This window comes from Periplaneta americana, chromosome 17 (genome assembly GCF_040183065.1).
Source record: "Periplaneta americana isolate PAMFEO1 chromosome 17, P.americana_PAMFEO1_priV1, whole genome shotgun sequence".
Taxonomy (NCBI): domain Eukaryota; kingdom Metazoa; phylum Arthropoda; class Insecta; order Blattodea; family Blattidae; genus Periplaneta; species Periplaneta americana.
This window is the reverse complement of record NC_091133.1, coordinates 11,598,864-11,622,448: the sequence shown is the minus strand read 5'-3', so window position 1 is coordinate 11,622,448 and position 23,585 is coordinate 11,598,864. Positions and strand designations below refer to the sequence as shown.

General features: G+C 35.4%; 1 protein-coding gene across 2 annotated transcripts in view; it reads left to right on the top strand.

The window, feature by feature from the left end:
- The window catches only part of LOC138692809 (zinc finger protein 492-like), a 49,916-nt gene that overhangs the window by 17,866 nt on the left and 8,465 nt on the right, over positions 1 to 23,585 (top strand). For both annotated transcript variants that reach the window (XM_069816039.1, XM_069816038.1), the window contains exons 3-4: positions 5,840 to 6,025; positions 8,746 to 8,816. In XM_069816039.1, the coding sequence (XP_069672140.1) occupies positions 5,840 to 6,025; positions 8,746 to 8,816 (257 nt within the window). The remainder of the gene's footprint in view (positions 1 to 5,839; positions 6,026 to 8,745; positions 8,817 to 23,585) is intronic.

Below are 23,585 nucleotides of genomic sequence, written 5' to 3'. Positions count from 1 at the left end.
ATGCATACATGTAAGACCAGGTAGTGTTGGGGTTGGCCTTCCTCCCTTTTGTATTGCAGTAATCTGTTTTTGTAAACTGAGTTTCCTAAATTGTCAAAAATATAATATGTTTTCACTTCCATTCATTGTTGAATAATTGCACAAATTAACAATTACAAAGAAATTCACAACCTCACAGCATTTTTCACGCACCCTACAGCATCACACGCGTTGGAAGAGACCAGCTACTAACACATAACTGGAACCGTTTTACGGAAATGAGAATGAGAAATAATGTTAGAAAAGCGAGAAAACTGCACCCACCCACGTGTTCTGTGTTGTCACATGTACATTTTACAAGTTCAGTATCACATGCTTTTGAAGAATGTCAGTTCCTGTAAAGTCATACTACCATTATTGTTCAAAGCTGCCGGTGGCTGATTAATTTTTTTATGTTAAAAATAATGTAGTTTGCAGTACCTTCAATTTCAAAGATATTTGTGCAAAACTGACAACTTGATTGTTGTCCTGTCTAGTAGACAGTGAATGGAAGTGAATTTAAGGGGCCAAAAAGATCTGCGATACCAATGTAGAACTACTTCCTCTTTGTTTTATATAAATCCAACTTCAACCTTCAGATATCCTCGAAAGTTTCAAACCATGAATAGTAGCTTTTATAAAGTGCAATGAATAATATATTTTGATCTATAATTAAAAAAAAAATATATATATATATATATGGTGTCTTTCAGAGATTTGCGTTAAAACTGTTTTTTATTGTGTCTCCTCCTAGCTGTGTTATAGTCTGGTTGAATGCAGCATCGCTAGATGGCAGCGGTAGTGAGCTTGCTGCAAGACCAGTCGGTTTCTATTTCCTGCCCATGCGCTGATTCAGAGGAGGATCTCCTCCCTCTTCGTTCATTTACTTGCTTTAAAACTCTGCTTCTTTCTTTGGCCGCTAGCACACTATTGTCTATGTGTATTAACTGTAGTAAAGGAGGAATGGATTGATATTACTCCACACAAATAATCTCGCATCCTTCTCACAGTTTTCTAGTAGCACATGAGTGCGCGTCGTTAAAAACTCGATCAACCGAGGTTTTCTTATAGCTGTGAACTTAAAAATTATCGGATCTTCCTCGAATTTCAAAGCATATAGGCCTATTTCATTTGGTATTTACATTCAAAAGAAGAAAAATGTGAGGAGGACGTTCCTCCCTTCCCTCCCCCGAGGAACCACCACTGGTTTAAAGATTGTATAATGGCAGTTGACCTAATATGAAATGTCAGCATATATGCCCGACTTGGAGTCAGGCCACAAAGGGAAAAACACTGAAGGAGAGGGGTTCGATCCAGTGCTGTGGATTGAACTTCGGCATAGCTCAATGGTGAGAGTGCTTTATACATAGAACCAAGGACCCGGGTTCGATCCCTGGTGCCGGAGCGGATTTTTCTCTAATATTAATTGTTCTAGTCTTGCTGTAGAGTACATTGAGCAACTGCACATGAGTAGCCAGTTCACAGTCGATTCCGAACCATGCTGGAACAAACTAAATTTCATCCGTTGTTTGTGCGACAGTTGTCAATATTTGGTTCTGCTTCTTCTTAGTCTATTTTTCGGTGTCCAAGTGGTCAATGGAAATAAAGGAGATAACAAAAGAGATTGGACTCTAAATTTGTACTGATAAAACAGAATTTATGAACAAGTCAAAAAATAGGATAAGAACGGAAGAAAATAAGATGGTTTCTATTGGCTCAGAACAATTTAAGGAATGTAATGAGTTTAAATACTTGGATTCAGTGGTTACATGGGACAATGATTGCAGTAAAGATATAAAAGCTACAATTTCAGCAGGGAATAGATCTTATTAAGTCTTAGGCAGTCATGAGAACTAGGTATATTTCTAAGCAGACGAAATTACTAATATACAAAACAATAATTAAACCCATAGTGGTTTATGGGGATGAATCATGGACCATGACTGAACAGCAACAACAACAACTTAGAAGATGGGAAAGGAAAATTCTGAGAAAGATTTATTGTCTTGTCAAAAAACAAAATAATTGGAGAATCCGTAGTAACTTGGAATTAGAACAAGTATATAAGGAATCTAATATAGTAACTTCGATAAAAATTAGAAAACTTGAATGGCTACGTCACTTAATTAGAATGGAGGACGAAAGAATGGCGAAGATGATCGTCACTGGAACACTGGAGGGAAAGAGATAGGGGTTGCCCCAGATTGAGGTAGTTGAGGAAGATTTGAAGAAAGTGGGAATAAGGAGATGAAGGAAGAGGGCAGAGGACAGAAGTGTTTGGGCTATTGTTTTAAAGGAGGCTTTGCTAAACTATAACAGCTGTATGCCAAAAAAAGAAGAAGATGTGGTCAATGGGCTCCAATTTTAACGTCAGTTCTGTAAATGTGTAGTTAATAAACAGTGGAGGGTTTTGGGATCTTTTAAGGGGCCATTGTTGAATGTGGAAGAACTGTGATCTTTTTCAGTGAAGACACTGCGTATTGTCCGATAAATGTGTGTGCGAATTGTGGAACTATACTCACTATAGGTAGAAAAAATAGTTTTAGTAAGGTTGAGGATGAGTGACAGGTTAGGTTTGGTATGTTCAGGCTTTTGAAATGCTTTGCATATACATTTTTTTTAGTAGCTAAGGAGATACAGTAGATAGCGAGTTTTCATAAGGTCGAGAATCAGTGACAGGTAAGGTTTGGTTTGTTCAGACTTTTTGGTAAGTACGAGGTACAGTTGGCCTAGATAGCGAGTTTTTATTAGCTCGAGAATCAGTGACAGGTTAGGTTTTGTTTGTTCGGGCTTTTAGTCTGCCTAGCACATACACATGTATAATTATGCGACATTTGTGAGAAATAAGTTTTTTGTATTTTTTTTTTTCTTTAGAAATTAGCCATTTCTAAATTTAGATGTATTATTTCATGAAGCTTTAGAAATTTAATTTGGGTTCTCCGCCATTTTCCAGTAATTTTCGTTTTCGTTATATTTTGTGGTTAATATAATCCTGTTTTTTTTTATAAGAAAAAGGCTACCGGTACAGTTTTACTGAGCCTTGTTTAGTATCTTATTGTACGAGTATTTCCTTCATTTCCCCGCAGTTTTACAATTCATCCTATGTAAGGTGAATGTTACCTTACACTACATGAGTTCATTTGCTTAAATGACAGTTAAGAAAGTTTGAAGACAGTTCATAGGAATTTATTTTTTAATGCAATGTGGTACTTTCGCAGGAAGACTGAAATAGTCAATAGTAAACCAATATATAAAAAGATAGATTATAAGTTATCATTATTTGGTATCCAACAATATATTACCGTAATTTAAAAAGCAATTTCGATTTAGAAAACAAAAATTGATAGCGAATCTAGCTATTATGATGTTAGAAGAAGTGTTCATTTTTTAAATTCGATTTTACATGTTGGAAGGATATTTTGTTATATTTAACTAAAGAAATGTACTGTGTAGCAGGGACGTCGCTAAGGGGGTGCGAAAGGGTGAGCACGCATTACATAAAAAATCGGAGCAGCCCTTTTCGCAACCCAAACGGCATTTAAAGTCCTGATTTGGGAAATATATTTAAAAAAATAGTAGGCATAAGTTATTTTGAAGAAGAAAAACAAACATACAGTATTCCTGTAAGAGTGTAAAACAAATTTCATTAAACACGAGAAATAACTAGCCATTATTCAAACTGTACATAACATTTGACATTTTACACCATTCACAGTTAAACGCAAATCAACGTTTATCTTGCTTTTATTCCATCACTAAATAGCGTTACATCTGTTTGAACGTCGTTAGCATTAATATGTATCGGTGCAATACAGTCGACTCGACAGTGAACATTCCGGATGTCAGACTCATTATTGGTAAGCCTATAGGTTATATTAATTATTATTTTTCAATATATTTAACACTTTTATTAAATGAAATTAACATGACTATAATCTACGTAGAACAACAAGACTATTTGTGAAGTTTCAGGAAGATTAAATGAATTTGAATTTTCATATGACGTCATATTAGCTGTGTTACGAATTGAGCGCGTACCTATGACGAAATCTTTCATCACTGCGAGAGTGCGGTATACAGTTGACTTCTAACATAGTGAGTGTGTTGATCGACTACGAAGATTATAACATGCCAAGCATAGGACAATCTTACTTGAGATTTGAATAATTTCGAGGGAAAAATTATTCAAATCAACTTTACAGGGAGTTATACCTGAAATCTTGATTTCCATAATACACGTCACTGTTCGTTAACAGAAAACCACAATTTAAGTCACACAGAGTTAGTGTGCACTCGAAGTTGGTTGCTTGACGGTTGTCAGCCCACTTTGAGGTCTGTGGATATAGAGGGAAAAATTGGATCGGTGTCGGTTAGAGTTCCCGGGTAGCTCAGTGGTAGAGTGTTGGTACGTTAAACCAAAGGTCCCGGGTTCGATACCCGGCTCCGGAACAATTTTTCCCTCGAAATTATTCAAATCAACTTTACAGGGAGTTATACCTGAAATCTTGATTTGCTTACTTGAGATTTGTTGATGACTAATTGTTAAATAACAGTATGCAGATTTTCACAGTGATTTAATGGAATTTACAATCTTGTTTCCCGAATATCTGAATTTATTCAATTAAAAGAATTGCTTTCAAACTGCATTCTTCAGCTACTTCATTTACTTTGTCAAGTTTTTTTTTTTTTCAGTTCCGTGTTTTTCCTTCAGATTTTATTCCATCTAATTCGTTTCAGCTGCTGAAAGTGAACTACCTACTTGTCTTCCATTTTCTAACATTATTATTATTAAACTAGTGTAGTTCTTTATTTTGCCTTTTTTTTAAGACAATCAGTAGCGTTATTCAATACTTTCGAGGAAAAAAGTGTGATTAAAAATGGTCTGTAATGGCGGAATATTCTACGACAATGGTCAATTAATTTTGCATTATTTAGGTTAAAACATACACAGCAAAGCAACGTTAATGTTGCGTGTGCCAAGTTTAGTGTAACGTGCTCCAAGCCAAATGAAAAAATATTACGACATTACGACTAATAAATAAATAATAATTAGTGCTATTTATTGTGATAAGGTGCAGCTATCACCGTGTGGTGTATCAAAGATTTCTTTTTGTACTTGCATTAAATTTACAAGTCATGAGTTGCGACGGAAAACACCTTAGGGGAGCAAGATGCAGACGTTAACAAAAGAGAAATGGGGATCAGGGGGATCAAATGCGCATATGTCTGTGGGCAGTCAAATTCTACAAGTAACTTCTAAAAATTAAATTCGAAATATGTAAGCTAACCTAGTATAACCTAACGTAACATAACCACTGAGTAAATCCTTACAATAGCTTTACCAAAGAAAGGCGGACAGCTAGAAAGAGAACATTCTTAGTCAATTTGATGTGTATGCGTGGTATAGCAAAACGCCTAAACTAACCTAACCTATTACTGACTCGTATATAGAAAATATGCATTCCAAAAGCCTAAACTAACCTGACCTAACCTACAGATCTAGCTTTCATGTATAGTTCCCTGTAAAGTTGACTTGAATAACTTCAAGGGAAAAATTGTTCTGGGCCGGGTATCGAACCCGGGACTATTGGTTGAACACAATTGGGCCCTACACTTATTGCAGTATGTAAGCTATTTTCAGAAGGAACACCTGGTCTGTTATTATTAGACGTTACTTGTGTTCTTTAAGGTTCGGTTCCCATTCTGCCTTCAGTTTTCTTCAGAAATTGGTAGCAAATGACTGTCATGCAGAACCAAATATGAAGTCAACTTAAAAATAACTAAATGAAGTTATTTCTTGTGATGCCTTTATGTTTTGTAGGAAAGAAATTTATCGAATCTGCAAGTGGGCGGCATGAAGATAGAATGCGTGAACCACAGCTGTGATCTCATATCAGACATAAATGTTGAAGACAGACCAGTGTCTTTTACCTGTGCTGTGGTGAAATGTAAAGTTGAAGACACTTCAATGCCTGTCATCTCTCCTGTGTTGAAGTCTGAAGTTGATGTAAGTGGTTCACTATCAGTGCACAGATATTCTGACAGTGCATTTTGAAGTATATCAGAGCTGTTAATTAATTTAGAATACTGTTGTTTCCAGTTTTTCGATATTTCCTCAATTTAAACTGGGTCATTCCTAACCTGGACATCTTGGATTTTAATGAAACTTTCAGGAATCATTCTCCCTCAAGGTCTGAATTGAAATGCATTTTTTGAAAAATTGTATATTGTTAGGTTTTGATGAAATTAATTTTTTTTAACTGCAAACAAAAGCACGTTTTTTGTTTACATGAACGCTTTCAATCTTGAATAATTCTGATTCTGTAAGTCTTACAGAGCTTTTTTACACGTCATTTTAAAGGTAATTTTTGTGAGCTTCAGTTTGATATGTAATTAGACTATCTTTGGTAAAATGAAGACAAAATTAAAGAGATCAAAAAATTTTTGAGGTAGTGTTTTTTTTTTTTTTATTTTATTTTAATTTTGAAAAGAAAATATATGATTCCTGTATTTTCACAAACTACAAAACCTGAAATTTTTAGAATGGGATCGGGAGATGAAAAAATGTATTCTAGGTCAAATGTAGCAATACTTAAAAATTTTAATTCAGGTGAGTTACCAAGTATTATATATCAGAAACTTACGAAATCCACATATTATAAATTAAACTTAAGCAAGTGTAGATACAAGTTAAAGTTTTTACCTAATAAAATAATAACTTTTCTAGCACTCAGTACTTCTATTATCAAACGTCTTATTTCTTCTTTGTTCATTTTAAAAGTAATTTCTTGTTTACTATTTGTGTTTCATATTCTATTAGCCAGTAAATTCTGTCTGTATTCTTGTAGGATCCACTTTGGTCAATACCGCAAGTTTGTGCACAAGTAGTACGGTATATCAAGAAATTGGGGATATATGAAGGACGAAGAAGGTCCATGTGGATTCGAAAAATTTATTCTTACTTCTTTGCTTTTAGCTCTAATACACAACCTATTCATAATTAATTCCAGTATTGGCATACAACAAAACCGACAATGTTAATGATATACACACCATCATCATTGTCATCAAGTGTTACCATTATTTTATACTCTTGAGTCCTCTGAAAATTAGTAGCTTTCCACGAAAACTCTAGTCTCATTTACAGGACTGTAACTGTGAAATTGTTGGTTTTGCTGATTGAAACCTCTCATCAAGAATTTTTCCTGTCTCCTGGTTCTCCTTAGTTGAATAAAAAAATGTTTGAGATATTGTTTTTAGCCCAATTATACAGTTGGCGTGTGATCGAAGGATCATGATTTGTTGATCACAGACCATAGGAAAACTTGCCAATGTTGCTAAACATTTTACCGTCCCTCCCACATCATCACACGCATTCTTCCCATGTGAGGAAGCGAGAAAAAAAATTCCACTTAGCCTTAATGTTAAAATTCCTTCTCATGATGACAAAGATTAAGGAAGTTCGACTTATTTTTGTACTGGAATGTTGCTTTGTCTGACATGTAATGAAGATGTTCAGATTTTCGAGGCAGTTTCAGTTTTACGAAGTCAATCATGAGACAATGGAATAAATGAACAGCAACAGTATCATGAGCCATATAATCAGATATAAGAACCAAGCTTAAGTGCACCAGCTTTTTGCTTTCCTCATCTACATAGTATATAACAAACATATGCATTGTTGCTTGAGGATTGTCCCAATGAAATCCTTACGCAGCATCCTGAAGTATAAATTAAAAATTCTCAGTGAAATCACAGACTACAATACATTCATTCTGAGATAGATTTTCTTTATAGATGTCGCAAATAGGCATATTGTTGAGTAGCGATAAATAAATGTCTTAAAAGTTTTGGTAAACTCTCAAACAAGCACTCTAAAAATTTTTGTAATAGTTTTCAGTACAGACTTATTATCAATGTGCATCCCTTGAGAGTCACATTTTCAATACTGTTCACCTAGAAAGGTCTTCAAACTTTGCAACTTTTAGAAACTGGAATAAAATAGTCCTGTTGATGTAGTTCACTAGTTGAGCAGTTTGGACTTTTTCCATCACTAATTGTCAAAATTATAACATAATGGTTTATAGAGTGGATCTCTCTTCGTCTTGGGGTGAAAACCTACTGTGGAGATAGCTACAAACAGCTAGACTGTCTGATTAATATATATATATATATATATATATATATATATATATATATATATAAAATAAATCGATAAATCAATATATTGTTTTTTTTTTTTTTCAGAATTAAAACATTATCGCAACAATTTTTTTTTAATATGTTCTTCAGTTTTCTTTTTATTTTAACGAAGATAGTCACGTTTCATATCACATTGAAGCTCGTGAAATTCCCTTTAAAATGAGGTGTAAAACAACTATGTAGGACTTACGGAATTGGAGTTATTCAAGATTGAAAAAGAAGTTACTGTAATCGGAATTTTCAGATTTTAGAAATGAATTACATCAAAACCTAACACGATACAATTTTTTTTTTTATATATTTCAATTTAGACCTTTGGGGAAAATGATTCCTGAAAGTTTCATAAATATCTGAGGAGATCCAGTTGAGTGACTGGTTGGTTTGGCTTGGAATGACCCAACTACTTTCGTTTTAGATTTTAAAGAAACCAGTAATTCGCAAACATATATTTCTGGTAGGCAACAGGCAATCATCTCGAAAGCGATGGGCAACTTTACTTCTGTTTATTATTTACTCACTTTGCAGGAAGGTTTGTTACATCTGGAGAGAGTTGAGAAGAAACAGAAAGTGGAGGAGGATGAAGTGTTCTCTGAGAGGTGAGTGTAATGTGCTAGTCATGCTTCTTCTTCCAGTCTTCTTCATTTAATGATGACGTAGGACAAATTTTATAATGTACCAGTACGGTTTTGTTTCTATTATATTTATGTGGTTATTCATATTCATGCCTAAACATACTGTATTTTGGTACTGAAATGACATAATATAAACTAAAATTATCATTACTATATCTGCTGCATTACGTATTACTCTGCTGTCCTTTGAGAACCGTGATCTCTCTTAATGTTCGATCACATGTCACTACTTTGATTGGCAACATTTCTATTGCAGCTCCAATCCCTGTGCATTGTGCTACTTCGCTGCTTTCGTACTGCGCAATTCGAGTGCTGCGAATTTTGCCACACCTTTTCGCATTTTTATTATAAAGCCAACATAATGTAATAGTGACCAATAGCACTATATCCCTGAAGAACGTTGGTACTTTCCTGTTTGAAATTATCCTATGGAAAGTATAAAAATTAATTGTATCATCACATATAGCTATGTGTATACATCTTTACTTAGAGCGGCATAAAAGAGAATATCAAGCAAGAGATTTTTTAGCTGGTAGTTTCCAAGTTGTTCACATGTTGTGGTGTGCGGAGTAAAATGAGAGTTCGTCTCCAATTTATCTTAGGGATCTGCTTCATTTCTTTGAATTTGTTAGAATGAACATTCTTAATCTCCAAGTACCTATCTTACTTGCCTTCTGACTAATTGTGTGCCATCTGCTTTCTAAATTACGTGTCGTCCAACATTACCACTTGGTTTCGATTTTTGTTACAGCAACAGCAGTTCTGTATATTTTAAATTTGTTCAGCCAATCATTTCGTCTTTATTCAGCAGGAATATTTTTTTGTATATTTTCATTCTAATTGTATCAGTTTCACTCCTTCATTCAGTTTCCCTTACTTCATACCTTTATTTGTTATACTGTCTAAATTCATTATTTACACTTGCCCATGTAGAATGGAAAATATGAGATATTTAAATAAAATAGAGTAACCGGAACTTCACTTTTATTCTCATATCATTAACATGTTATATTAAATATCTGTTTCTCGTTCACTTTAGTCTGTGTTGTCTAACTCCTTTGGCATTGTCGTAAATATCACTACAACGTCCACGAGAGAAAAATGATGGTCTGTAAACTTATTTCTGTTGGAGTAATAATAATCCGTTGTGCTACAGCCCGTGAAGGGCCTAGACCGACCAGCCGACTGCTGGGCTCACGCCCACATGCCGAAGCAGAGGTGGATGATCATCCAACCAGAATGGAGGTATCATGTGGTTAGCATGATGATTACCCCAGCCGTTATAGCTGGCATTCGCAACCGGATTTCGCTACCTATCGTAGCTCTCCAAGTGCATCACGATGCTGGGTGGGCACCGGTCCCATACACTGGCCGAAATTTCATGAGAAAATTTCTTCCCCCACAAGGATTCAAACCAGCACGCATTCCGTAACTTGAGTCGTAGGCAGGATGCCTTAGACCACAATGTCACAGTGCGGGACTTCTGTTGGAGTATTCACTATATTTATCATGGTTTCTGTGTATTATTGGACATTATATCATATGGTGGTTACAAAATGGTAACATGGATGTACGACACTTGCAAAACTTATAGTTTTATTCACGACAAAATATGATACATTTGGGGAAATATTGTTTAAGCTGCTTCAGGTAAGGAAGATTTGAAGGAAATTGGTTCGGATTGTGAGCCACTACCGATTTATTGCAATTTTAATATCTAAAACAATTATTTTAATAGACTCATACAGAAAATATTTACATTTCTACATAAATAGTGATAAACAAATTGCAGTCGAAGATGATGCAGTGCATCAATGTACTTCTGTGTTCGGATCTGAATCACGTATTGGTAGTGCCGTCAATACTCAATTTAACTTGTCCTTGATCTTCACATCTAGTCTGCGAATGTAACTCCTCTTATCTTAATTGGAATACCACACGGGACTTGTAAGTCATATTTTAACAATCTTATGATAGAGGAAATGGCCCTAGAAACTGCTATTAGAGAGAAGTCTTTTATAAGAATTAAAAAATATAAGACATTTTTATATTGTTGTATTGGGTTATTTTACGACGCTGTATCAACATCTAGGTTATTTAGTGTCTGAATGAAATGAAGGTGATAATGCCGGTGAAATTAGTCTGGGGTCCAGCACCGAAAGTTACCCAGCATTTGCTCGTATTGGGTTGAGGGAAAACCCCGGAAAAAACCTCAACCAGGTAACTTGCCCTGACCGGAATTCGAACCTGGGCCACCTGGTTTCGCGGCCAGACGCGCTGACCATTACTCCACAGGTGTGGACGACATTTTTATATCAGCTTATAAATTGTATTTCTAATCATATAGGCTATATATTATTTTGCTGGAAAAAAATATTATAAATCTACCTTATATGTTTAACATTATTTAGAAGATTTCACATTGGTCGATTTTTTATGTATAAAAATGGATCTTGTTTACAGTAATATAATATGATAACTGTTTTGGAGTAGCTGGGAAATCAGGAATGTTTATGATTTTTTTGTTAGAGTTCTTGGTTTTCAATTCATGATGGGAAAATATATCTATTGTACATCCATGTTCAGTTATGAAAAGTTCTACAAATTTTCCCATTGCTTTTCGAATTTTATTTCTGTCTACTCTGCCATGCAAATTTCTTACCAGAAGCATCTATTCTAATACAGTGCAAGGAACAGAAGCTGATTGTCCATTTCCATCTCTTTGCTTGGGTTAGTGTTTCGATTGGTGACGCACCATTACACGACCTCTTAGTTATGTTATCTTGGTTCATTGCAAAAAGTTAGTTATACACCTCACCTGCAATTCACGCTCTCTTTGGCAGTCTTAATTAGTTTCATAACAGCTTCATCATCTTATTTCCTTCTCATTTTTATAAAAGATAGTAAGTTTGCCATTAAGAGTTCGAAAATTTGTAACAGATGTGCTTCCAGACAGGGAACTAATTGTTGTTGCTTTGTAGGTGCCATATAGAGTTCCTTTGTCCTCTGCTGTATAGGAAGGGCTTCGGGCATGTGCATTTGTTTACATGTTTGTTTCTTAAATGGAATGAAGATTGGATTGGAATTTTTCCGTTGTTTTTTTCTGATTAAACAGTTCACAACCTGATGTGACAAATGTGTGGAAAAGAACAGTTACCAGTTGCACTATTTTTTGTTATGCCATATAGGGTTGCCAACTTTTTTTGAAGAAAATACGGAAGACTAAGGAATCGACAAAATTTTACATATAAAATAGACACATTATTCTGTTCAGTTACTAAAAATGTATTCTGCACTTTGGCAGCTAGACTTAAATTAAGAGCATTTTGAGACAGATTTTGTCTCTGGTAATAGTTGGAAGTCGATTGCACTTTGTAGCTCTGATTTGATTAGCTGTGTTGTCCTTCTTTTTCGAACATCTGTCGAATTATTGTTCATGAGCTGAAACATCCTTTTTGTATGATATGCTTAGAACAAAACTTGCCAGTTTTTCCAAATTTTTAACATTAACATGGTTTCATTTTAAACAGGTGTGCACTAAAATCCATTTTTCTACAAAGACTGTACATTTTAATGCATCTCTTGAACAACAAAATTTATCATATAAACAATCATTCACAGCAAAATGAAATGTTTAGAATAAAAATTTTTACGTGATGCAAAAATAAGGGAGAAAAATGCTCCAAAACAACAAAAATATGGGATTTGGGAGTATGTTAAAAATTAGAGGCAAATGCAGGAGATTCTGGGAAATACGGGAGGGTTGGCAACCCTAATGCCATGTGAATGTTTGTAGTAGGTATTGCAGTTTAAAGTGATCGTAACTGTCATGGTTACTGGATTATGTCGGCTACATTAATATCAACTTATTTATATAGTCGAGCCTCGATATCTCGAATCATCAGGGGATGTTGAAATAAATTCGACTTGTCGAATATTCGAGTTATCGAGCTACTTAGGAAAAATTTTAAATTTGTGATATACTGGTCGCAAAATACTATATGTTGGCTTACAACATATGGTTGTCTAAATTAATGTAACTTAAATGTTAGTAATGATGAAAGCTTTATTACTTTATCTAAGTTAAATTTAACAATACAAAATGCAAATGGGCCTTTATCTACCTTTTCATCACTTGAAGAAATCCGTCATCTTCTCCTCCTCCTCCTCCTCCTCCTTCATTTTCTGTGTTCGAGCTTCCTCCACAAAGTACAACAATTTTTAGTGTACACGAGGTTGATGATCGCCCGATTTGATACAGTTTTGAAATATGAAAGAATTGCAGATGAATTCAAAGAATTGAAACCTACCGAATTGTATGGATTCTATTGATGGTAAACATGTCATCATCCAGGCACCCACTAACTCAGGATGATAATTTATCGACTATAAAAAGACATTCAGTATCATGCTAATGGTGATATATGATGCAAAATATTTCTTCACCCATGTTGATGTAGGAGCATATGGATCTCAGACCGATGGTGGAATTTTTATAAATTCACAATTTGGCTACAACTTAAATAATGACTTGCGCCCTTTACAACCTCCAGTACCCCTTTGGCAATTAGGAACTCCTACAGAACATTACTTTCATGAAGATGAAGCCTTCCCGCTGAGAGGTCATGTGCAAAACATACCTTAAAAAATGTAAAAAGGAAAACTCCATTTTTTTAAGTCTTATACTGTACCTAACTCCTTAAGAATTGGTACCAGAAATACCACTTGAAAATGCACTAAATATTGGAGAGGCTAGTTCAGATTATTTTATCTCATCCTTTTGTGTCATTGATGGACAAATGGAATATATTTTACGTGGATTTGGCAGTGCCATATAAAGAGAATACAGGTAAATATTTTCAGTAGCCCTGTATAACGTAAATGTAGTTCAATAATGTAAGGATAAATTTCTCGTCAATAATTTAGGCAGTAGTTTGACCATACTTGCAGATAATTTGTTTAGGGAATATAGGTTAGGTTAGCCTTAGCACTAATTAAGAAAGTAGTTCATGTTTTGCACTTAACAAGGTTCACAAAATTTAATTACATTTCCAGAGAATCTTCACTGATGGTAACAATATTATACTTTAAGTTCAATAAAATATTACTGAACAGTATACATAAACATATTCATTTTACAAAAAGTTTATAATGTAATATAAAAAAAAAACACGATTGAAAGATATCATTGCGAAGACAGCAGATGGCACCTCGTCTTGGCTGCCATCAGCAGCTGAGTTATTTCTAACATAACCTCGTCCTTTACTTCATTTTGAAAAGTAGAGAGCTGAGCTACAAGAAAGTCAGTGAACGTTAAATCCTCAGATGATATCTTTCTTGCAAAAGATTTTGAAAATATTTTCGATTTTTCAGCAATCATTCGCAAGTTTTCGTCTATAAGTGAATCATCTGAGAATACTTTACGTTTTTTCTCCTTCGATAGCATGGTCGGCACTGTAACTGACTTGCTGGTACATGGAACAGGCTCAGGATCATACTGCTCATCATCGTGAAAAGAAATCTCTTCCACCAAACCCACTTCACGCTCGAAGGTGGAGTTAAAATCTCAATCTTTTGTAGACACTGAATTCTCTTGCACTACATGGCTGTTGCTAGTACCAGGCAATGATGTCTCAAGTACAGGAAAATTATTATATTGTATGTTTTCCTCAACCGTGTATGATCAAGGAAAGCCATCATTATCATTAAAGGGACTCCTTCTGGCTACCTTAGCTCTGCTCCTGTTGCTATCTTTTTTTTTTCCCCTCGTATACCTGTCACTTAAGGTTTTTAGCCTTCCTTGGTATACTTGAACTGGAACAGAATAAATGGTGTCAATCAAACTGATATCATATAAGGGAAACATACTAAATTATTGTATTTTTTAGGTTAACTGCATTGTTGATTTTTCGTTGTGTTCAATGTAATTTTATTTCCCTTTTATTCCAAAAATTTGTTCCAGCTATAAATATATAAACGTTAACACACGTGAAATTAAGACATAGTCAAATTAATTAATTATGCCCTATTTCACTACCAATTGATTTATTACACACCAAAGCTGACCTAACCTAACTTAATAATTAACTGACAATACAACATAACTGTGCCCTTTCCAAGGAATTTATCATTTTGAGAATACAATACTGCAATAATAATAATAATAATAATAATAATTTCTTACCGGGAAGGACATACATTATAGGATATATACACCTACCTTCACATTTAATTTCATGAGCGATCGTCTTCCATATAATTATCGTTTAATGCATTGGCTCTTTAATACTTGTGTCTCTTGTCATAAAGACAACGCTGTTCTTGATACAAAGCAGTTAATGTTTCATCAAATCATTCCGTAGCAAATGAAAATTATTTACTTGGAACGTTCTGAAACAGGATTTGATGTAAAATGCAGTTTGTAGAAACAGCCAAGGGAATAAGTATTCCACTCGAAGAGGTTCATGAGAGAATGGCAAAATCGATAGGCATATCGTTAAAAGCTGTTCAAAGAACAAAGTCCGAAGCAAAACGAATTGAAGCAGGTGGATCTCCAGCATTTCAGACTTCCGACAAAAAGAGGAAGCGACAGAAAACTGTACTAAATTTAGACGAATTCGACGAGACAGTGGCAGGAAGAATTGTGCACAAATATTATGTGACTGAAAAACATGCCCCAACTATGAGTGAGTTGAGGAGAAAATAAGAAATAGAATTAGGTTTTAAGGGTCGGAACACATTGTAAATAATTATTGAAGAAATTAGGTTTTAGATCGACTAGAACAAGATCAAACTGATGAATGCTAATAGAGAATAGTGACATATGAGAGAAGCGAATTTATTATTTCAGAGACATTGCTAAGTACAGAGAAAAAGGAAGGGACATTGTATATGTTGATGAATCAGATATTTTGTCATCGCATGTACAGAAAAAGTCCTGGAGTGATAGTTCATTAAATAGAGTACTCCAGCCAGTTTAGAAAGCGAAATGTCTAATTATGTTTCATGTTGGAGGTGAACAGGGGTTTGATCCTAATGCTTTGGTCATGTGGGAGGCACATCAAACTACAGGTGATTACCACAAGCAAATGATTAAGAAAATTATGAAAAATAGGTTCGTGAAAGGCTTGTACCCAACCTGAAACCTAATTTTGCTCTCATATTAGATAATGCCCCATATCATAATATCGCAGTAAACAGAGCTCCCAATAGCAATGCAAGCAGGAAAGTGACGAGAGACTGGCTTAGTAGATATGGCATTCCATGGATACAGGAGATGGCAAAATCTTCACTTTATTAAACGTGTGAAAGCTAATAAACCTCTAAGAGTTATCTATTCAATGGATCAGATTTTAGAAGACGTAGGGCATACTTCATTGTGGCTTCCTCCTTATCATTCGGATCCGAGTGCCACTGAAAATGTTTGGGATATAGTGAAGGGATGGGTAGCATCCAGAAACGTGGACCACAATATTGACACAATGAGAAGGCTTTGTGAAGAAAAATTTTACTCAATCACAGCTGAGGACTGGCTTCCTGTTTGTGGACGAGTGCAGAGAATTGAAGAGGAGAAGAGAGAACGAGAAATTATCGTGGATAATGTAGCGGACAGTGTAATTATCAACTGTGGTGGTGTTGAAAGTGAATCTGAAACTGAAGCTGAAGACATACATGAGCCGCGGTGTAAGAGATCACTGTACGACAGTGATGGCGAAGAAACTGACACTGCGTGAGGTGAATGAATGTTTTTAAGTAATTGATTAACTAGCGGAATTACTCGTGTTAATTATGTAAGTTTGTGCGGCTTACAGCTGTTTCAGTGCTTCATCACCATCCTCAGAGCCTACTAGATCTCGGTGTCATCTCGAACTTCTCTGCCTCTTATGTGGGTGCGTTTGATTGTTGAAAGGTGGAGTCAAATAGTGTGTGTGTGCTGAAATTGATCTCTGTGTTGAGAATTTGATCGGGGTGTGTTTTAGTGTGTTTGTATATTTCGTATTGTTCTAGTGTATTGAGTTTTTGGTTCTTGGGTTGTATGTGCAGGATTTCCATGTCCGCATTTATGTTATTGTATGTATGGTTAGCATTGGTTATGTGATCGGCGTATGTAGATGTATTGTGTTCTCTGGTTATTGCTTTAATGTGTTCTTTGTAGCGTGTTTGGAATGATCAGCCTGTCTGTCCAATGTAGAACTTGTCGCAACTATTACATGTGAGTTTGTATACACCTGTGTGGTCGTATTTATTTGTTTGTGTTTTTTGTGTGTTGAGATGTCTTTGTAGTGTGTTTTCTGTTCTGTATGCTATGTTGTATTTCTGCTTTCTGAATGAAGAAGCAATCTTATGTGTGCTTTAGTTTTCATATGTTAGTGTGATGTATTTCTTGTGTTTGTGTTGTGTTTTGCGTGTTTTTGTGTTTGTTAAGTTTTTGTTTTGTCTTTCTTATGATGTTGTCTATTATGTTTGGATTGTAACCGTTTTCTTGTGCTCTGTATTTTATTGTGTTCACTTCTTTATTGTAGTGTTGTTGGCTCATGGGTATGTTGAGTAATCTGTGTACCATTGTCCTGAATGCAGCATGTTTGTGTTGTATGGGTTTGGTTAGATGTGTTGTGTATGTGTGTGGTGGTGGTGGTTGGTTTTCTGTATATTTTGAAGGTGTGTTTGTTGTCAATCTTTGTTATGGTGGTGTCTAGGAAATTTATGGAGTTGTTTTCAAGTTCCAGTGTGTATTGAAGTTTTGGGTGTAATTTGTTTATGCATTCGTGTAGCTTGTGTATTTGTCTTTTGTTTCCTTTGTATAGTATGAGTATGTCGTCTATGTATCTGTGCCAGTATATTACAACATAGCATACCGAACAGAAAACACACTACAAAGACATCTCAACACACAAAAAACACAAACAAATAAATACGACCACACAGGTGTATACAAACTCACATGTAATAGTTGCGACAAGTTCTACATTGGACAGACAGGCAGATCATTCCAAACACGCTACGAAGAACACATTAAAGCAATAACCAGAGGACACAATACATCTACATATGCCGGTCACATAACCAATGCTAACCATGCATACAATAACATAAATGCGGACATGGAACTCCTACACATACAAACCAAGAACCAAAAACTCAACACACTAGAACAATATGAAATATACAAACACACTAAAACATACCCCGATCAAATTCTCAACACAAGATCAATTTCAGCACACACACACTATTTGACTCACCTTTCAACACCTTTCAACAATCAATTTTTTTTTATTGTATTGGGTTATTTTACGACGCTGTTTCAACATCTAGGTTATTTAGCGTCTGAATGAAATGAAGGTGATAATGCTGGTGAAATGAGTCCGGGGTCCAGCACCGAAAGTTACCCAGCATTTGTTCGTATTAGGTTGAGGGAAAACCCCCGGAAAAAACCTCAATCAGGTAACTTGCCCCAACCGGAATTCGAACCCGGGCCACCTGGTTTCGCGGCCAGACACGCTGACCGTTACTCCACAGGTGTGGACTCAACAATCAAATGCACCCACATAACAGGCAGAGAAGTTCGAGATGACGCCGAGATCTAGTAGGCTCAGAGGATGGTGATGAAGCACCGAAAGAGCTGTAAGCCACAGAAACTTACATAATTAACATGAGTAAGTCCGCTAGTTTATCAATTACTTATATTCAAGTGTTAAAAGTAGTGTACACAAGATACAAAATGGAATGTTTTTGGTTCGCTTAAAATAGTATTGAGGTAGCCTCTTTCCCCCCCAAGTACAATGAAGCAACAAGTGACGTCATGGACTCGCCAGATAACAGTATGCTGAGTGTAGATTCTTCAAAATTTCATGTTTTACATACATTAAATAGCGACTGTCGTTGGGTGCAACTCGCTGAAGACTTGTAATGTCATTGGACACCAATGATGTTTTCATATATTGTGAGCAAAGCATTTTACGAGCCAAGAACTGGAATTCTAAGAAAAGAGGAAACTAAGTGTTTCTTGCAGGAAAATTCACAAGAAATAGAAATAGTGCAAAATCTAGCTTCAAGTTTAATAATGAGTGGTGTTAAATCTACTCCAATGACAGCCATGCACATAGTTACCCAGCATATTCCTATTATAAAATGAATAGAAAAACAAAGTGCCACACTGTTTAAGAAAGGAAGGACACTTCCAAGCAATTACTACTGGAGATCATATCAGGATAAAAACGTTATCTGGAATCCCAAGAAGTCTCTTACAAAAAAAAAAAAAAATTCAAAACAAATATGATTTAGAACTTTAAAGTAAATTAGAAAAACTCCCACTTGCAAATCATGTACTATCATATTTTGCAAGAGTTGAATTTGAATGAACACACAATATGCGATGTAAACGAGATGAAATCTCAGCAGTAGATTAGGGGAGTATTCAAACAAGATATCCTTACACAGAAATGGATTCATATTTGAATGGATGACGTAAGATAAAAATGGTAATGCGGGTGCTGAAATTTGCAGTAAATTCTTTAATTTTTAGCTCTTAGAGAACTCCGAAGTCATATACAAGTTATTTTAACAAGGTGTTGATTATGAGTGATTCCAAATCAACCCTGCTAACTACTTCATCTATTGAACCTACAAATAGAAAATTAATGAAATTCAGAATACTATTGAAATTCTAAAAAAAGAAATGACATTTCAATGGATACCATCCTATTGTAAAATCCAAGGAAATGAGATAACAGACTCATTGGCAAAGAAAGGAACAAAAATTGTAGTAAACCCCCTAACAAATGTTCCCTTTCATTAGGTAAGTTTATTGATCGACTATATATTCCAGGCATGATTAATAAGAACTATATGATAACAGTCAAGATAAACCCTGGCACGTTCTATTAAAAGACCAGGATCATCCTAGATATACCAAGAAATAAGTCAGTTGCAGTGGCGTGTGGTGATAAATAATCCTGGTGGTGCACAAATATTTATTATGATTATCATATTATTATTATTACACCCTATTATTATTATCATTATCATTATTTGTACTAACTACTCCATAACTATTAACATATGTTATATAGGTATAGATTTACATAATTTTGTTAGTCAAGAAATTGCAGTTAATTAGTTTCCTATGTAGGTCCATTAATATCAAAGTAAAATGTTGAACTTCTATTGCAACACACCGTAAATAATATTGTTTTAGCTATATTGCGTTTTATTACAAAGTTCATCATCAGCCTTAACTGCTAAAAAGTCAACAGCATTCTTTATTTCTTTGAAATCTCATCATGGCATACACGCAAAATGGCTTGAAGGACTTCGTTCTGTATAGTGTTTGATATGTCCTTAAACACTTTTGCTGTTTCCAAATGTTCCTTAAGAGTGCGTCTAATTCAGAACTTTTAAATTGATGAGGTCAAGAAAAATACTAGCGTTTAAAGATGAGTCTCTGTCATCGTGACCTCTTAAAGCCAACTCAAAAGCTCCACAAAACCGCACGCACATATCTGTTCTTGGTAACTTTATCATTGTGAAGTTCAACAATCCAATATTAAATCCAATTGTGTCTGTATGTTTGTTTGAACCAATACTGCTACTATAACATTATTGTTGATGTGTGCAGCTGAAGAATCGTGTTTTTTAATTCTTTCATTCATGTGATTCAAATCAATCATACCTGCAGAACGATAATCAAAATTATTTAGTTACTACGCACAGTCCTAAATTCAAACAGAAAAATAAATAAAATTCATAAAACGTACTTGTTTTTGTCAATAAATTATCGCCGTCGAACAATTGGCAAGCAAAACAAAATACAGCGTCTTTTATATTGTAGCCGCATATTGCTTTTTCGTAAGTCCGAATGTTCAATTTTCTTTTCTCTTCTCTATTACTATGCTTCGCCACTTGTAATTTTAATTCATGTGTAGGTGTACCCATCTTCTTTATTTTGATCTTTTCGTGTAAAGGTCTTACAGAAAATTACATATTTAAAATATTTTGCACACTATTCATTGTAACATTTGTGATGTAACGATCTAACGACTACTGCAGACAGCTTGAGAACACATCTGAAAGTGCTCCTAACCCCTCTTATGCACATTGTATTGCCTCCCTACCATGCTCCAAAGCCTGCCAGTGAAACAGCACTACTGCGCATGCTCCAGTGGAACAGTGTGCCACAAGTGTCGAGCGGTAAACATAATTCCCAGGCGTCAACAAGACCAGTATACCGTGCAGTGTTATTTTTACACAGTATTATAATAAAGAATTATGTCGCTCACATAATCTACTGCAGCTCATTGATATAACTTTAAAAACGTGTTATTTGATGAGGTGGTGCACTGCTCCTGTGCTCCTTAAGAGAAATCGCCACTGGTCAGTTGTAATATTTCGACTAACAACTTGTCATGACTGGGTGGTTGCTCATTTACATAGGATCAACATATATTCATCATCCCAGTGTAGTACTCTTTGTAAAGATCCAAACTCTGGAATGAATAAAAGCCATCTAATGAGGTGTACAGCAATTAAGAAAATAGAAGCTGATATATGAAAACAACTTACAGCATACATACCACTGGGACGCTCGCAAGAAAATTGAGTATATTCAAGTCTTGAGCATTGGAACAAAGTGCAGAAAAGGAAGTTACAATAGTGGAAGGTAATGACGTTAATGTTATCAAACAAGTTGAGAGTGGTAAAGAAAAGCTGATGTGTACTATGAACTAGGTTTCGTTAAAGAAGAACTGCAAATGATTTACAGGTGCAGTATTTTGCTAAACAGGAGAAAAAATACAGTTTCAACAGACTTTCTTAATTACTGAGTATAGCATATGTTTTAATTACTGTCGATTATATAATCCGAATTTTACCACTTCCTCTAGTCAAGTACATCATCATCATCATCATCATCATCATCATAGGATTACACCATTTTCTTTGTTTCATTCTAATGGCAGAGCATCTACCAGATGTAAAGAAGTTGAAGCGTTTCTCTTCTTTTTTGTGTGAGACACACGTTTCTTCTTCCTCTGGATCTATATTCATATATTATCTGTGTGTGGAAAGCATCTATCGTCCATTCCATTTAAAAGTATTATCCAATCATTTTGATATTGGCCAATTAATTTTAAAACACTAGTTCTTGGCGTATTTTCTCCTTTCCTTTGTTATCTCTTAATAGTGTTTGCGTGAGAAACTGTGAAGTAATGGGACTGCTTCTTTAAAGTTTCTCCTCAACCTGGTTAATATTGGCCTCTGTAAGCAGGACTGTCTCTTCTGTTTCTATCACATTGTATATACTTAATCCTTTCACAATTTCACCTTTAGCCCTCTACAGTGGCTCTCGTTGTACCACAAGAGACTGGGGCCTTGATAGAACTCAGGTGCTAAATAATTAGTGTTCACTCCCGTGACAGAAATTCGTCTGTCAAGAGTTGCCCAATATGTATGCACATAATATAGCAAATTCTCCCTTTATACAGTGGGCCGAGTTTATAGTATGCCAAAGGCATGGAAGGCAAGAATATTTTTGTAGCCACTTTGTTGAGCAAGAAGAAAATTATCATTTATTTCAATCCACACAAAAGATTCATTGATGTTCTTGGTAAGTTATCTTTTCCGTGACTAACGGGATGGCGTTGTACTGTCTCTAATCGTGTGGAATGACCGATTGGAATGGGGATAAGCCACCGGCGTAGCTCAGTCGGCTAAGGTACTTGCCTGCCAATCCGAAGTTGCGCTCGGGTGCGGGTTCTGATTACCTGGATGAGTTTTTTCCGAGGTTTTCTCCAACCGTAAGGCAAATGTCAGGTAATCTATGGCGAATCCTCGGCCTCATCTCGCCAAATTTCATCTCGCTATCACCAATCCCATCGACGCAAAATAACTTCGTAGTTGATACAGCATCATTAAATAACCAAGCAAAAAAAATGGGGATATATTTCTTGCCATTGATTAAAAGCACTTATTTGGAACTACATTTTGAACTGTCAATAAAAAGATGCCATTCTCTTGGGCTATTTTCTGAGACACCTATTTTCTAGGAGGCCTTCGATGTCTTTGTGCAGTACTGAGTGTTTGTCTTCAGTAAAGAATGCAGCAAAATCTTTTCTCTCCTTCAATAAAATATAATTTTCTTTCGAGATTGAAGTATTTTTTTTTTCTTTTAATCTGGAGGAGGCGAGCAATTCAGAAGATTGTTTGAAAAGATTTAGGTTCCTAATCAGATCACTCAGCTCGTGGTCAAAGCATTCACTATGTGAAGTTTCAAAATCACTGTCGCTGCCCCCACTTTCTTTACCTTGTGCTATATCAGACATACATCATCTGTGAGAGATGTGGTAGATCACGGAAGGGTGGAATAGATACCAGATCCGAGAGTGGCATATGTTTCATAGCTAAAGGTAGATCATGATGTGACCACTTATCACGATTATTTCGATTGAATGATATTCACAATACAAAAATAACCATTGGTGGTTCTATTTCCATTTGTCCACGGGCAGAAAATGCTCTATACATGTTTTGCGTAAAATATGAGGAGCCCATGGCTTATCTTGTTCGCCAAGCTTGACGCCTCTTCACAAACTCGGAAAACGGTTTCTTACTTGCTTTAAGTGTGAACTCCCCACAAATATAGCAAAGTACCTCGGGATAATTCTATCACGGCCCTTGCAAAGCTCCATGCAAATATATGAAACTATATGAGTGGGAATGTAGTTATACACACCACCA